The 15,000-nt window shown below is 43.3% G+C and overlaps 1 protein-coding gene across 1 annotated transcript in view; it reads right to left on the reverse strand.

The window, feature by feature from the left end:
• The window catches only part of LOC311248158 (rap guanine nucleotide exchange factor 4-like), a gene marked incomplete at both ends in the record, with an annotated part of 32,461 nt that overhangs the window by 9,089 nt on the left and 8,372 nt on the right, over positions 1–15,000 (reverse strand). The window contains 4 exons of the mRNA XM_084339096.1: positions 2,694–2,778; positions 4,791–4,974; positions 7,503–7,624; positions 10,677–10,783. Coding sequence (XP_084195222.1) covers positions 2,694–2,778; positions 4,791–4,974; positions 7,503–7,624; positions 10,677–10,783 — 498 coding nt within the window. The remainder of the gene's footprint in view (positions 1–2,693; positions 2,779–4,790; positions 4,975–7,502; positions 7,625–10,676; positions 10,784–15,000) is intronic.

A 15,000-nucleotide genomic window follows, 5' to 3' on the forward strand; every position in this document is an offset into this window, starting at 1 on the left:
TCTCTGAATCCTCCACAGTCCCAGTCTTTACAAAGTTCCACAAATGTATAAGAGTACATGAGATGAACAAAAAATGTCTCAGCCTCCTTGCCCCGGTAGCGGGACACCTTGAAATGTCCAGCCCTACGTGCCAACACACCAGTCCCTTCAATAAAAAAAACTCTCATTTAAAAATAAAAAAGGTAAAACAAACAAAAACAAATAAAACAAACAAAACTACACCGATTCCACTCCGTCCTCCACCGTACTTGGGCCCCGCAGTACCTTCTGCACAATCTTTCTCATCCTGTATAACTCTGTGTCAACAAAACGACCATCTCCTTTAAACCTCATATGTTTCCTTGCTGCCAAAACAAACAAATCCTTATCTGGAAAAAAAATTTCCACCTCTACTCCCTTCCTGTTCTTTGTCACCTGTAAAAACAGTTTCATTGCATCCATTGTATAGCAAACATCATCTGAAGTTTCAGGATCATCGCTCACATACTCCTCATCCCCACGCTCGCACATCTCCGCCCATGAACTCCCTTGTGTACTCTGTGTACTGCTGAGTTCATCCGTCACACCTGTCTTCTTAGCCTGAGAGCTTGACAACCCAACTACTTCAATCTTCCTCTTCTGCCTAACAATCTTCATCCCACCGTCCCCCTCTTCCATGTCAATATCCTCTACCTCCTCCACCCAGACCCCCTCAACTGAGTCCCTTGACCCTGTCCCCTCAAACTCTACAGCCACCCCAGGTACACTCCCCTCATCCGTAACCCTTCCCGCCACGACCCCCCCACATTTTCATCCCCACCATCTTCCCCTTGTATTACAACAGGTCCACTTATGGCGGTTAGGTGGCCGAGCGGAGATTGCGTTCGTCACCAACCCCGGAGCTGTGAGCTGGATTCGCCTGTTCGAATCCAGCTCACAGCTCCGGGGTTGTCACCAGCTTGGCTGGCCGTCTGCACTAATACAATTGGCTGTATTAGAGGGTGGGAGAAGCTGGCGGGGTGGGTCCGGGTCGTTGTAAACAGCGACTCCTACAGTTCGGTCGGGGCGCCTGCTAAGCGCGGATAGGACCTGAGGGGGATAGTGTGGTCCTCCCACACGCTACGCCCCCTCGATAAGAATCCGCGCTGCCAGGTGAAAAGAAGCGGTGATTGGCTGGACGTGTGTCGGAGGAAGCACGTGGTAGCCTCCACTCTCCCAGATGATCTGACTGTGGGGGGTAAGTGCGCAGCGACCAGGAAGGGACTGGGAATTGGCATACGACTAACATTGGGATGGGAGAAAATCGGAGGAAAATGGAGGGGGGAAAAGACCAAAAAAAAAAAAAAAAAATTGTCCACTTTCCCCCCCTGTAATGCTTCCCACCACGACCCCCCCCCCCCCCCCCCACATTTTCATCCCCATCATTTTCCCCTCGTATTACAACAGGTCCACTTGCCCCCTCTGTAATCCTTCCCACCACGACCCCCCCCCCCCCCCCCCCCCGCATCTGCATCCCCCCCAACTGTCCCTTGTATGTCAACAGGTTCACTCCTCACCTGGCTATTTAACGTGTCCCGGCTGACACAAGCTCCTTCTACCACCCCCCCCCCACCTCCACCATTCTTTCCCCGTACTGCAATCTCAGCCGTACCTACTCCTTCCATTTCCTTATCACTACTATGTGGTACGATAACCTTCTCAGAAATCTCCCTACTACCCCTCTTCCCCTGTCCCCCCCCCCCTCAACCCCTCGATTCATACCCCAAGCTGCTCTTCCTTTCTTCATTGCACTCTCCCCCTCCTTTTCTCCCCTGCTCGGCCCCTCCCCAGGGCACGCTTGCCTCTGATGCCCCTCCCTTCCACACGCAAAACAGCGCATGTTTTGTGACGTCGCAAAAATAATATACTCAAACCCGTCTACAATTACTTTAAAATTAAGATCCAACTCATCATCACGTTTGTTCATTATAATGAACGTCTGCCTTCTGTGAGAAACCACATGCTGTAGTTCAGGTGCCTTAAAACCCGACGACATTTTCTTTAAAGGAGCTACAACTCTCCCAAACCTGGCGAGTTCCCTTAATATGAGCTCGTCGCTCACCAACGGGGGAACGTTTGACAACGTCACCTTAATGGCAGGTGTTGTGAGCGGCATCACAGACACAAACGTATCACGTATGATCAAACCGTCCGTTATCAGTTGATTAACCCTAATCAAATCATCCACAAAGAAAACGATTCCCCCATTCATCCTGGCCGCAGACTTAACGGCCGAAGCGCCTACTATTCCCGCAACAACGAGACTGCATTCAGAACACGGAAATGCCGGCGCGACTTTGAAACCATGTCTCCTGGTCAGCTTAGTGAAGTCCATGCCACCGCGACAGCAGACAGCTGCCTAAGCGAACACTGACAACACTACCAGCCCACCATCAACACACAACCAGCCAAATAAACCCCAGTCCAATTCACAATTTGACAAACAACATAAAGATAGGAAAAGTTTAGAAAGACTCATGCGTTCCGCAAACTCTCGGCAGCACCACACTCAAACCACCCCGCTCCCACCATCCACGCGCATGCGCACAGAGACAGAGAGAGGGAGGGAGGGAGGGAGGGAGGGAGGGAGGGAGGGAGGGAGGAGAGAGAGAGAGAGAGAGAGAGAGAGAGAGAGAGAGAGAGAGAGAGAGAGCTAGCTAGCTCAGCTGACTCACAGTGTTGGAGAGGTGAGACAAGGCCTTGATGTGAAGTAGCTCATCGTAGATAATCTCCAGGTCGTCGCCCGTCCTCTGACCGGGGCTGGAGAGAGAGAGAGAGAGAGAGAGGTACAGGTTTGACACTTACACACTTTAGAACACCTAAACACACTTTATATTTATTGGCAAAGAATTTTCACTACAACCCATACCTCAGTACACCTTACTGTAAATTGTACCTACATTTTACCTCATCCCATTTCTGCTTTGCACTATATAGTATATTGTATATTAGTATATTGTATAGTATATTGTATGGTAACTCAGTTACTTCTACTTGCATTGAACATTGTACATATGTACATATTGAACACTTGTGTCTATGTACGTGACTTCTATTTTATACTGCTATACTTATTCTATTTTATACTTATCTTTTTTGTCTAGCACAGTCTCTGGAGCGTAACAGAAAGAAGCATTTTGTATAAAAGTATTCTGTACTTCTGTATGACAACTAATAAAGAGACTTGAACTTGACTCCTGTGTGGGATTTCTATACCGCAGAAACTGAGTGTGAAACTGAAACTGAAACTGAGAAAAATGGCTTTAAAGTTCTTTGACTATCCAGTGTAGTTACTGCAATTCGTTATACCACAAGATCAAACAGATATTGAGAAGTAAAATTTCACTTATAACGAATAGAAAATGGGTGGATTACACACAGTAGTCCCTGTGGTCTGATCAGTAGCTTAGGGAATGCATTGCTACTGATACTGGCATTGGATCAGGCCAATAGATACCAGGCCTAAACAAATTGTCGTTGGAGAATTTCCAAAATATTAAAAATGCATAGAGTCAAAAAACATCAAAGAAAAAGAAAGCAACTTGATTTTCTGTATTTTCTTGCGCTTACAATCATGTCATAACATTATTATGGGCGGGCCACAGTGTCCTTGAGCAAGACACTTAACCCCCAACCCCTCCCCAGATGGGCAGGCTGGCACTTTGCACGGTCACCTCCGCCGTCTGTGTGTGAATGTGTGAGTGAATGGGTGAGTGAATGGGTGAGTGAATGGGTGAGTGAATGGGTGAGTGAATGGGTGAGTGAATGTGTGAGTGAATGGGTGAGTGAATGGGTGAGTGAATGGGTGAGTGAATGGGTGAGTGAATGTGTGAGTGAATGGGTGAGTGAATGGGTGAGTGAATGGGTGAGTGAATGGGTGAGTGAATGGGTGAGTGAATGGGTGAGTGAATGGGTGAGTGAATGGGTGAGTGAATGTGTGAGTGAATGGGTGAGTGAATGGGTGAGTGAATGGGTGAGTGAATGGGTGAGTGAATGGGTGAGTGTATGTGTGAGTGAATGTGTGAGTGAATGTGTGAGTGAATGGTGAGTGAATGGGTGAGTGAATGGGTGAGTGAATGTGTGAGTGAATGTGTGAGTGAATGGGTGAGTGAATGGGTGAGTGAATGTGTGAGTGAATGGGTGAGTGAATGGGTGAGTGAATGGGTGAAGGCACAAGCTGTAAAGCGCTTTGGATAAATATATATAAATACAAATGTTATTGCGAAATTAGATGTGACTTATATTTATTCTTATGCTGTCAAAACAACTCAGCTTTATAAAACAAGAGCAGCCAGGGTCGGCTTTGTACTTTCATTTGGTTCTCCGTGAGAGTTCTGAATGTGAAATCTGTTCATTAAAAGCCATCTGGTTGACTGGCATGTTCTGCATTTAAAAAAGCAGCAAGGAGGGGACTATTTGACAGTGTTTTCCATAAATGTGTCAATAGAGATCAGCCCACAGGGACTACAGAATGACATTTGAAGAGCTCCTTCAAATATATCAAATAAGAAATTCCAAATGCAAATGTAGTGTCCCCTGTTGGTAAGAATTTTCTTTGAACATCAAAGTCATGGAAAATGAATCTCTCTGTGTGTGTGTGTGTGCGTGTGTGTGTGTGTGTGTGTGCGTGCGTGTGTGTGTGTGTGTGTGCGTGCGTGCGTGTGCGCGTGTGTGTGCGTGCGTGCATGTGTGTGCGTGCGTGCATGTGCGTGTGTGCGTGTGTGTGTGTGTGTGTGTGCATGTGCATGTGCGTGTGTGTGTGTGTTACTGACGATTTCCTGAGGATCATGCGCAGCAGGGCGTCGGGGCCGATCTGAGCGAGGAAGAGGATGGTCTCCGGCAGCTCCTCCTCGCTCTCCCGTTTCTCCTCCTCGCTAGGCAACGGCGTGTCCTCCTCCTCGTCGTCAAGGAAACGGTAGAACAGGTACTTGTCCTGGAAGCCCAGCTCTTGGTCCACTGAAGGACGGAGAAGCGGACCAAGGTCAAAAACACAAACACAAAGAGACACACCTCTGGACCGCCGGCAGCCATGAGACTGGGCCAGGGCTGGGAGGTATACACTGTACATGTTTCACTGTATTATTTTACAGATTACTTTTTAGTTGTTCTACTTTAAGTGTAAATGCCATAGAAAATACAGTAGATTACCTTTTAATCAAAATATGAACCATTAAATAATAAAGGCTGTAATCTGTAAATGTATTTGATTTTACTGTAATTTTCTTTTTTTTACAGTTTTGTTTTTTACAGTGTACCATCACCATCTATACATGCAATGGTATGGATTTTTACTATACTGTCGTCCACGATATATACAGTATACATAAATTAAAATAATGTGTACTAATACTAATATATATATATTAGGGCCGGACGATTAATAGAGTTTCAATTTCAATTATAATTTTGGCTTCCCACAATCATGATAACAAGATAATCAAGATCAAATGATTATTGTGCTGCATGCTGTGTTGCTCTAATTTTGTCTTGTGTTGTAAATGCAGCACACCCTTCTATCACAGCGGTGCACCCCCCCCCCCCCCCCCCCGTCCGTCCGTCCGTCCGTCCGTCCCAAAGCCCAAACAGTAGTTACAGCTCGGGTGTGGCATGTTTCTGCTGTTATTCTGAAACAACTTTGGTGACTTGTAGAAGATGACAGAAAGGCAGCCTTTGGTTGAGAAGAGAACATTCAGTAGTCTCCCAGGGGAGAGAACCCTAGACATTTATCACTTGCTGTATTTCATGAAATCTTGCTGAGACAAATTAGCTGGCAGATTATTTTACTTGTTTCAAGCACATATTTGCTTAAAGCTAGTTCTTATTCAAAACATTTTGTCTGACCATTTTTGCAGCATGGAGTTCTCTCTCCTGATTGGATAAAGTGGGAACAGGTTACCAGAACATGTATTTTCTGTTTACTGCAGAGCGGAGGGACTGGGAGACCCCATGTTACTGACCAGACACTCTGTATCAGTGATGGCTGTCGGAATGTAGAGCTATCATTTTAACATGTAGACTGTTTTTTTCAATAATTTTCTCCCATCCCCAATTTAGTCGTTACGCGCATTGCCCTACTGTCGGTCTGGGGAGACTATCACATGCCTCCTCTGATACATGTGGAGTCGCCAGCCGCTTATTTTCACCTGACAGCGAGGAGTTTCACTGGGGGAACGTAACGCGTGCAGAGGTTCACGCTATTTCCCCCAGATCCCCTCCCTGCTGAACAGGCGCCCCGACCGACCAGTAGGAGTCGCTGTTTGCAATGACCGGGACACATATCCTACCACCACAGGCTTCCCACCCTCGAACAATATTGAGCCAATATTGTGTTCGTAGGGACGACTGACCAAGCCGGAGGTACCGCTGACAGCTGGATTCGATCCCAGAGTCTCTGCGGTGGTAGGCGAGTGCTTAGTCCACTGCGCTACCCAGCCGCCCCATATACCACTTATTAGCAACTGGTTGTTTACCCCAGGTGTTACCCCACAATGACAAAGCGACCCCAGGAGAAGGTTAACACAAGCACGGAGATCTCCGTGTTTCGATTCCACCCGTTGTGGACAGAGGCACGGATATATCCGTGGGAAGTTGTTATTGCTTTTATTCCATTTTAATAACCTATTCAAGGTCGCCGAGCGGCACTGCAGATTTACCCTACTCTATGAATTCGAGAAGGTGCAATACCGGCCAGATCCTCTTAGGGGCGCTATCGCGCTAATGCAGTGTGCCCTGTGGCTGAACGGATCAGTCTTTTTTTTTTACTTTCAATGGAGATTTCAGTAGCAGGATTCTGGATGTGCAGCATGTAGCTTGGATTACGTTTTGGATCGCAGATTTCACCATGCAATAAGGGGATTTATCATCAGCCAATGGACATATCGATCTACCAGATGGCGATCGATAACAGGGAAATGCTCGGGGGATCAGCCCGGACCACGGTAAGATCTTTTTCACGTAAATTACAGCCCGATCTGGCATTGTTTTGATAGCCATCCAGGCGATCGGCCTATGTGGCTAGTTAGACGAACACGGTTATTGGTAACCAATAATAATAAACGACGTCCCCCGCCCCCCCCCCCCCCCCCCCTTTCATGCATACATGCTTTGGGATCGTCCCGATCATATGCAGTTTGAGTTATTTCTGTAGCATCTGTAAAACGGATATGCCATTGGATATAACGTTAGCAGCTATTAGCTCTATATCTAGCCTTCCAGAAAATATACTAGTCCCAAATCCCGTATAACGCTTATATTCACGGCGCTATAAAATGAGAACCTATTGATGAATAATTTTTTTCTTTAAGCCATTTTGAAGGGACGGTTTATGGACTCAATTGACAATGAGAATGGACAGATAGCAATACTATAAAGTATAGATTTAGCTCTACAAACAGCCCCACCTTTGTTTACATTCCCCGGTCCTCTTGACATTAATTAGACTCAGCCCAATGGCCCCGAATGTGTTAAAGGTCAGTGTGAGTTACCGTGGTTGAGCACCCCCTCCTCTAGCAGTGCCTGCCACATGCCCACGGCGTGGGATCGAGTGTGGACACAGGCGCTCTGCTGGACGAGCCAGTCCACCAGCTCTGTCCCCACGCAACACTGTCTGTAACACACGTCATAATCATAATAATAATAATAATAATAATAATAATAATAATAATAATAATAATAATAATAATAATAATAATAATAATAATAATAATAATAATAATAATAATAATAACAATAATAATAACAATAACAATAACAATAATAATAATAATAATAATAATAATAATAATAATAATAATAATAATAATAATAATAATAATAATAATAATAATAATAATAATAATAATAATAATAATAACAATAATAATAACAATAACAATAATAATAATAATAATAATAATAATAATAATAATAATAATAATAATAATAATAATAATAATAATAATAATAATAATAATAATAATAATAATAATAATAATAATAATAATAATAATAATAATAATAATAATAATAATAATAATAATAATAATAATAATAATAATATGAATAATAATAATAATATGAATAATACGAATAATAATAATGAGAATAATACGAATAATAATAATAATACGAATAATAATAATAATAATAATAATAATAATAATAATAATAAACATTACTTGTAAAGCACCTTTCATACAACAATTGCAGCCCAAAGTGCTTCATAGCAGTCATGTAGACATAAAATAGACATAGGCATACAAGTTGCATAAAATTGGCAAATATATAGACAAGCCTAAATGAGCACAACATTTACAAGATATGAGTATAAAATAGACAGAATAAAAGCAGTGCAATGAAATAGCTCTCTTTTACAGTACAATATTCATAGAAATAGACAGAAGATTAGCATAAAATAGACAGAATAAAATAGTGCAGTGCAATCAATCAGCAGTGTGGATGTAATGACACACACACACACAACAGAAAGGTCAGTGTATATGAAAAGCATACCACAGAATAGACATATATGGATATGACCATAAACAGATCAAAAGCCATGATATATGCCTTATAGAGACAAGATAGTTGCTCATCTTTTAAAGAGGGGGGGTATCAAGGACATGATATACACAGACACCAGTGGGAATCCATTGCTTTGCAAACACATCAGAACATTATGCAGACCCCAGGGTTTCTCCTGCCGACCAGAAACTAGCAGATTAACTGTTTCATGTGATGAAAGTGGAGGTTTTTTGCAAACCAAACTGATGAATATCTCATAGAAACACAGATTTGGGCCGTCTACCCCCAGGCTGCTAGTTAGCTAATCAGTAGAGCTTCCAAACCCTGTTGTAGCCCATTTGATAGTTTCAATGGTTTATTTCACAGCTGCACAATGTTATAAGGTAATTGAACGTAATTATTATGATTTTGAACAAGTCAGGTGTCTACTTACACAAGCTACCTGCCAAAGCCCCTCCGTGGGTCAGGAAGAACGCTGAATAACATACTGTATACCTTTGTAAACGTGTGCATTAACACATTGAGGACGGAGCACGAGTTTATACGGGTTTCGAAGCCATGCGTTGTGGACAGAATCACGTATAAAGCCGTGGCAAGTTGTTATTGCTTTTATTCCATTTTAATAACCGGGTCAAGGTCGCGGAGCGGCACTGCATATATTCCCTAGTCTGTGAATTCGAGAAGGTGCAATACCGCGCTACTGCAATGTGCCCTGTGGGCGAACGGATAACTTTTTTTTCCCCTTTCAATGGAGATTTTTAGTACCCGGATTCTGAATCAGCATCCTGTACCATGGATTACGTTTCGAATCGCATATTTCACCATGCAATAAGGGGATTTATTATCAGCCAATGGACATATCGATCTACCAGATGCCGATCGATAACGGGGAAATGCTCGGGGGTATCCCACCGGCTCATGGTAAGATCTTTTTCACGTAAATTACAGCCGGATCAGAGCTTGCTATGATACGCAACCAGCCGATCAGCGTATGTGGCTAGTTACACGAACACTGTTATTGGTAATCAATCATAATAAACAACGTCCCCCGCCCCCCCTTTCATGCATACATGCTTTGGGACAGTCCCGATGATATGCAGTTTGAGTTATTTCTTTGGCATCTGTAAAACGGAAATGCCATTGGATATAACGTTAGCAGCTATTAGCCATTTATCTAGCCTCCCAGAAAATATACGAGACAAAATCCGCTATAATGCTTATATTCACGGCGCTATAAAATGACAACCTATTGATGCAATTTTTTTTTCTTTAAGCCATTTTGAAGGGACGGTTTATGAACTCAATTGACAATGAGAATGGACAGATAGCAATACTATAAAGTATAGATTTAGCTGTACAAAAAGACACAGGTGTGTTTACAAAAGCTGGTCTTCAATTAGACACATCCCAGTGGTCGCGAAAGTGTTAAGGGCTGAATTAACATTAAGAGCCATCACCACCTTGAACTCTAACATGCACCAATAATTCACCCTGTCCCCCTCCTCCCACTCTATGCAACATCCTACCCCTCAAGTGCAATATCCACAAGTGCAACACCCACCCACTACCGTCTGACACTGTGATTGTTATTTTGTATATTGTATTTAGCATTATTGTTGTTACTTTGTATATTGTACAGTATTGGAACATTGTTTTATTGTATAGTATTTTATGTTTATCTTTTATTACTTGTGTGTAGTGATGCACCGATGTGAAAATTGTGGCCGATACCGATAACCGATATTAATATTGCTGTTCTGGCCGATACCGATATTTACCGATGTCGATATCTCTGTATAGAAAACACTTTTTTATGATAATCAAATAAAGAGCTATTTTCCAAAACGCATTTTTTTTGTATGACTGATATTTTGAAACTATTTAAGGCCAAAAAAAGTTTAATAAAAAAAGAAAAAAAAATATATATATATATTTTTTTTTTTAATGTCGGCCCATATCGGCCCTATCTTGTGTAAAAGAACTGCCATATATTTGCTTTCACTACTGCACCTTAATAAGTTTGAGTCCCAAATCTCCTTGTATGCAAATATAATGACAATAAAGTACAATCTAATCTAAGAGACAGGTCATTCCTGGTCTGTGCTCAGGGCGTGTAGAGGAAGGACGTCCCCAAGAAAGGGGGACTTGGCACACACCTGTACGTCTTCAGGTGGTATTTCCTGTCTCGGATCATGTGAGGGGCTCTGGAGAGGATGGCGTTCCGGAGAACCTTCCCTCCTCTCTGCAGCTTCTCCGAGGGAACCTGGAGAACACAAGGAACGTCAAATAGACGTTAAACCCAAGGACTATAGAACAGGAACATCAAATAGACGTTAAACCGGCACGGTGGTGTAGTGGTTAACACTGTCGCCTCACAGCAAGAAGGTCCAGGGTTCGATTCCCGCTGGGGAACCAGGTTTCCATGATGCCAGGTACCCAGGTGGGGTATCTCCCAGGCCTTTCTGTGTGGAGTTTGCATGTTCTCCCCCCGTGCTCGCAAGGGTTTCCCCCCCGATAAGATAAACTCAATGGAAAAACATGCATAACAACAAGATCGCTAATGCCTTGACGAAGACGGACAGGAGCACTTGGATTGGTCCCCTGGCGCGGCTCACGTTGACGCCCTGTCTGCTCCCGGCTGCCCTTGGGGGGGAAGGACGACGGGATGGGTTAATCGCAGAGACGAATTGCATGCATGCATCGCATGCATGGCGATTAATGACCTCTGAGAGCAGGTCCTAAATTATTATAAATTATTAACCCAAGGACTATAGAACAGGAACAGCAGCACAGTAGGGGTTAAACACAAGGACTATAGAACAGGAACATCAGCACAGTAGGGGTTAAACACAAGGTCTATAGAACAGGAACATCAGCACAGTAGGGGTTAAACACAAGGTCTATAGAACAGGAACATCAGCACAGTAGGGGTTAAACACAAGGTCTATAGAACAGGAACAGCAGCACAGTAGGGGTTAAACACAAGGGCTATAGAACAGGAACAGCAGCACAGTAGGGGTTAAACACAAGGTCTATAGAACAGGAACATCAGCACAGTAGGGGTTAAACACAAGGTCTGTAGAACAGGAACAGCAGCACAGTAGGGGTTAAACACAAGGTCTATAGAACAGGAACAGCAGCACAGTAGGGGTTAAACACAAGGTCTGTAGAACAGGAACAGCAGCACAGTAGGGGTTAAACACAAGGTCTATAGAACAGGAACATCAGCACAGTAGGGGTTAAACACAAGGTCTATAGAACAGGAACATCAGCACAGTAGGGATTAAACACAAGGTCTATAGAACAGGAACATCAGCACAGTAGGGGTTAAACACAAGGTCTGTAGAACAGGAACAGCAGCACAGTAGGGGTTAAACACAAGGTCTGTAGAACAGGAACAGCAGCACAGTAGGGGTTAAACACAAGGTCTATAGAACAGGAACAGCAGCACAGTAGGGGTTAAACACAAGGTCTATAGAACAGGAACAGCAGCACAGTAGGGGTTAAATACAAGGTCTATAGAACAGTAACAGCAGCACAGTAGGGGTTAAACACAAGGGCTATAGAACAGGAACATCAGCACAGTAGGGGTTAAACACAAGGTCTATAGAACAGGAACATCAGCACAGTAGGGGTTAAACACAAGGTCTATAGAACAGGAACATCAGCACAGTAGGGGTTAAACACAAGGACTATAGAACAGGAACATCAGCACAGTAGGGGTTAAACACAAGGTCTATAGAACAGGAACATCAGCACAGTAGGGGTTAAACACAAGGACTATAGAACAGGAACAGCAGCACAGTAGGGGTTAAACACAAGGTCTATAGAACAGGAACATCAGCACAGTAGGGGTTAAACACAAGGTCTATAGAACAGGAACAGCAGCACAGTAGGGGTTAAACACAAGGTCTATAGAACAGGAACATCAGCACAGTAGGGGTTAAACACAAGGTCTATAGAACAGGAACGTCAGCACAGTAGGGGTTAAACACAAGGTGTATAGAACAGGAACATCAGCACAGTAGGGGTTAAACACAAGGTCTATAGAACAGGAACAGCAGCACAGTAGGGGTTAAACACAAGGTCTATAGAACAGGAACATCAGCACAGTAGGGGTTAAACACAAGGTTTATAGAACAGGAATATCAGCACAGTAACCTTTAAAGGGGAACTATCTTATAAATGGCCTTTTCCAGTGGTTTGCATTGTTTTCTAGCAATGTGGGTGGGTTGTGCCAACACTGACTAGATGTGACATTCTCATTCAGTCCCATTCCTCCGGTTCAGCTGAGACAAGATCCTCCCCCACTAAACCAAGCCATTCTGAATTTACGCAGATCTGTGACGTGTACGAATTCTGATCTGCCAACGCCCACAATCAACTGTGATACGTTTATATGAGCAGATACATAACAAAACGTACAGATGTGTTCCATAGACTCACAGGAATTGTGTAAAATTGCCCAAATAGTGAAAGAAATAGCAAAATAGTTCCCCTTTAACACTTTCAGTGCCAACGACGAGATTTCTCGTTAGTTCATGCCAACCGTTGAGTGCCAACGACAAGAGATCTCGTCTTTTTCTTGTTATTTTTTTTATTATCGATGTCCATTCATTTTTCATCAATCTAGCCTCACGTTACCAGTGGGGATCTGTCTGAACTCGAACAGGGAAAATACCGCCCCCTATCGTCTCTCCGGATGGTACTACATCCCATTGGATTGGATTGAATGAAACGCATGGAGAAAAAAAATCCTGCTTCCACATTTTACTTGTCAGACAAGTAACCGGAGACGATCCAAGTCATTGCCCACCACCAGAACAGCGGAGAATATGTTTTTCCAGTACCCAGCATTGGATCAATAAACGCGATCGATATTTGGAATCAGGAATTGGAATAATCTTTTTGGAGAACATCTGATCTGAGGTAAGGAATCTATTTTACCAGTCTTGGGATAATCAGAGCTATTTTCACCTATATATCAGCGTGTGCCATATGTGTGTATGTGTGTGTGTGTGTGTGTGCGATCAGGAAATAAGATAATAGATTTTTCAGCCTGCTTCTATAGCATGCATAAGTACACATATACTATTGATAATCTAGCGTTTATTTGAAAACGATTCATAAATAGGCCGAAAAATGACAATGTGTTTTGTGTATTCCAGTGTATTCCAGTAAAGGGCGTTTATCACAGAATCTTTATTTTTTTCTGAAACTTTCAAAAAACTAGCGTTTTTCAAAATGGTATAAAACAAAAATGAACCGATTAAAAAACAATCCGTTTCGACAATGTTGACTGCAAACAAGTCATTGATAAGCGACCGCCATATTAGACACATAGCCATAATTTAAGATATAGTTTATGCGTTCGCAAATATGAGAGCTCTGTCATTGAATAGAGCGGTGGTTCCTATAGGCACCGCATGGCTGGCACGGAAAGTGTTAACTTCTGCAAGTCGCAGCTTAACCTCAAAATGGACAGACCTGAGATAAACCTCCAGCAAAGAGGGCTTTATCTTTACGAGTTATGAGTCCTAGCCGTAACAACAGGCAGAACATCAAAAGAACAGCGGAGCACGGAGATAAAGGGACTGGTGGTGGAACACTCAGTCTCAATGTGGCCGAGGGCCAGTCGGTGCTTTGATATCCAGAACATGAAGGGAACCTCTGATGATCTGACCTGAGATCTGGCACCACACACACCTGCCGTGTGAACAAAACCAATGCAAAACAGAAACGACGGAGAATGACGCTGAACAGCCGTATCGTATCAGACACCGTTGGCATGGCAACGAAGGCCATTGGTGAGAACAGAAGGGACATGAAGGGAACTTTATATACGCACTAACACACACACACACACACACACACACACACACACACACACGCGTATCTCCCTCGTGTAGGCCTATACGCGCATAGACACACACATCCAGACCTGCATGTGCGTAAACACTCATTTGCATACACAGCTGGTGCTCCGGAGAACAAAGAAGAGCGAGCTGATTGGCCAGACGGCACCTTCCTGTTGTCGTGTGTCACTCACTACCTGACACACAGCTGTGAGTGGTCGCTACGCCGTCTCCCAAACCTCACCCGAGTCTGTAGTGTGGTAGTGAAAGGGTTAACCTTCTGTAGTGTGGTAGTGAAAGGGTTAACGTTTACATTTACATTTTGTCATTTAGCTGATGCTTTTATCCAAAGCGACTTACAAGTTCTGTACGACAAGTCATCAGGAAGGGCACAACTCTATCAGCTGAGTAACAATGTTCATCAAAGTGTTGAGTGCTACGCTACAATGTCGGTTAGTATATTAGGACAAGTGCATGATGACAGTAAGGTTAGTTAGGGTTAGATTTTATTTTATTATTATTAAATTTTTTGGCTGTCCTAACTGTTCATTAACCCTTTGTCGTGTGGCAGTGAAAGGGTTAACTATTTGGTAGTGTGGTAGTGAAAGGGTTAGGTATTTAGGTA

This window comes from Notolepis coatsorum, assembly GCF_963971535.1.
Source record: "Notolepis coatsorum genome assembly, contig: SCAFFOLD_1729, whole genome shotgun sequence".
Taxonomy (NCBI): domain Eukaryota; kingdom Metazoa; phylum Chordata; class Actinopteri; order Aulopiformes; family Paralepididae; genus Notolepis; species Notolepis coatsorum.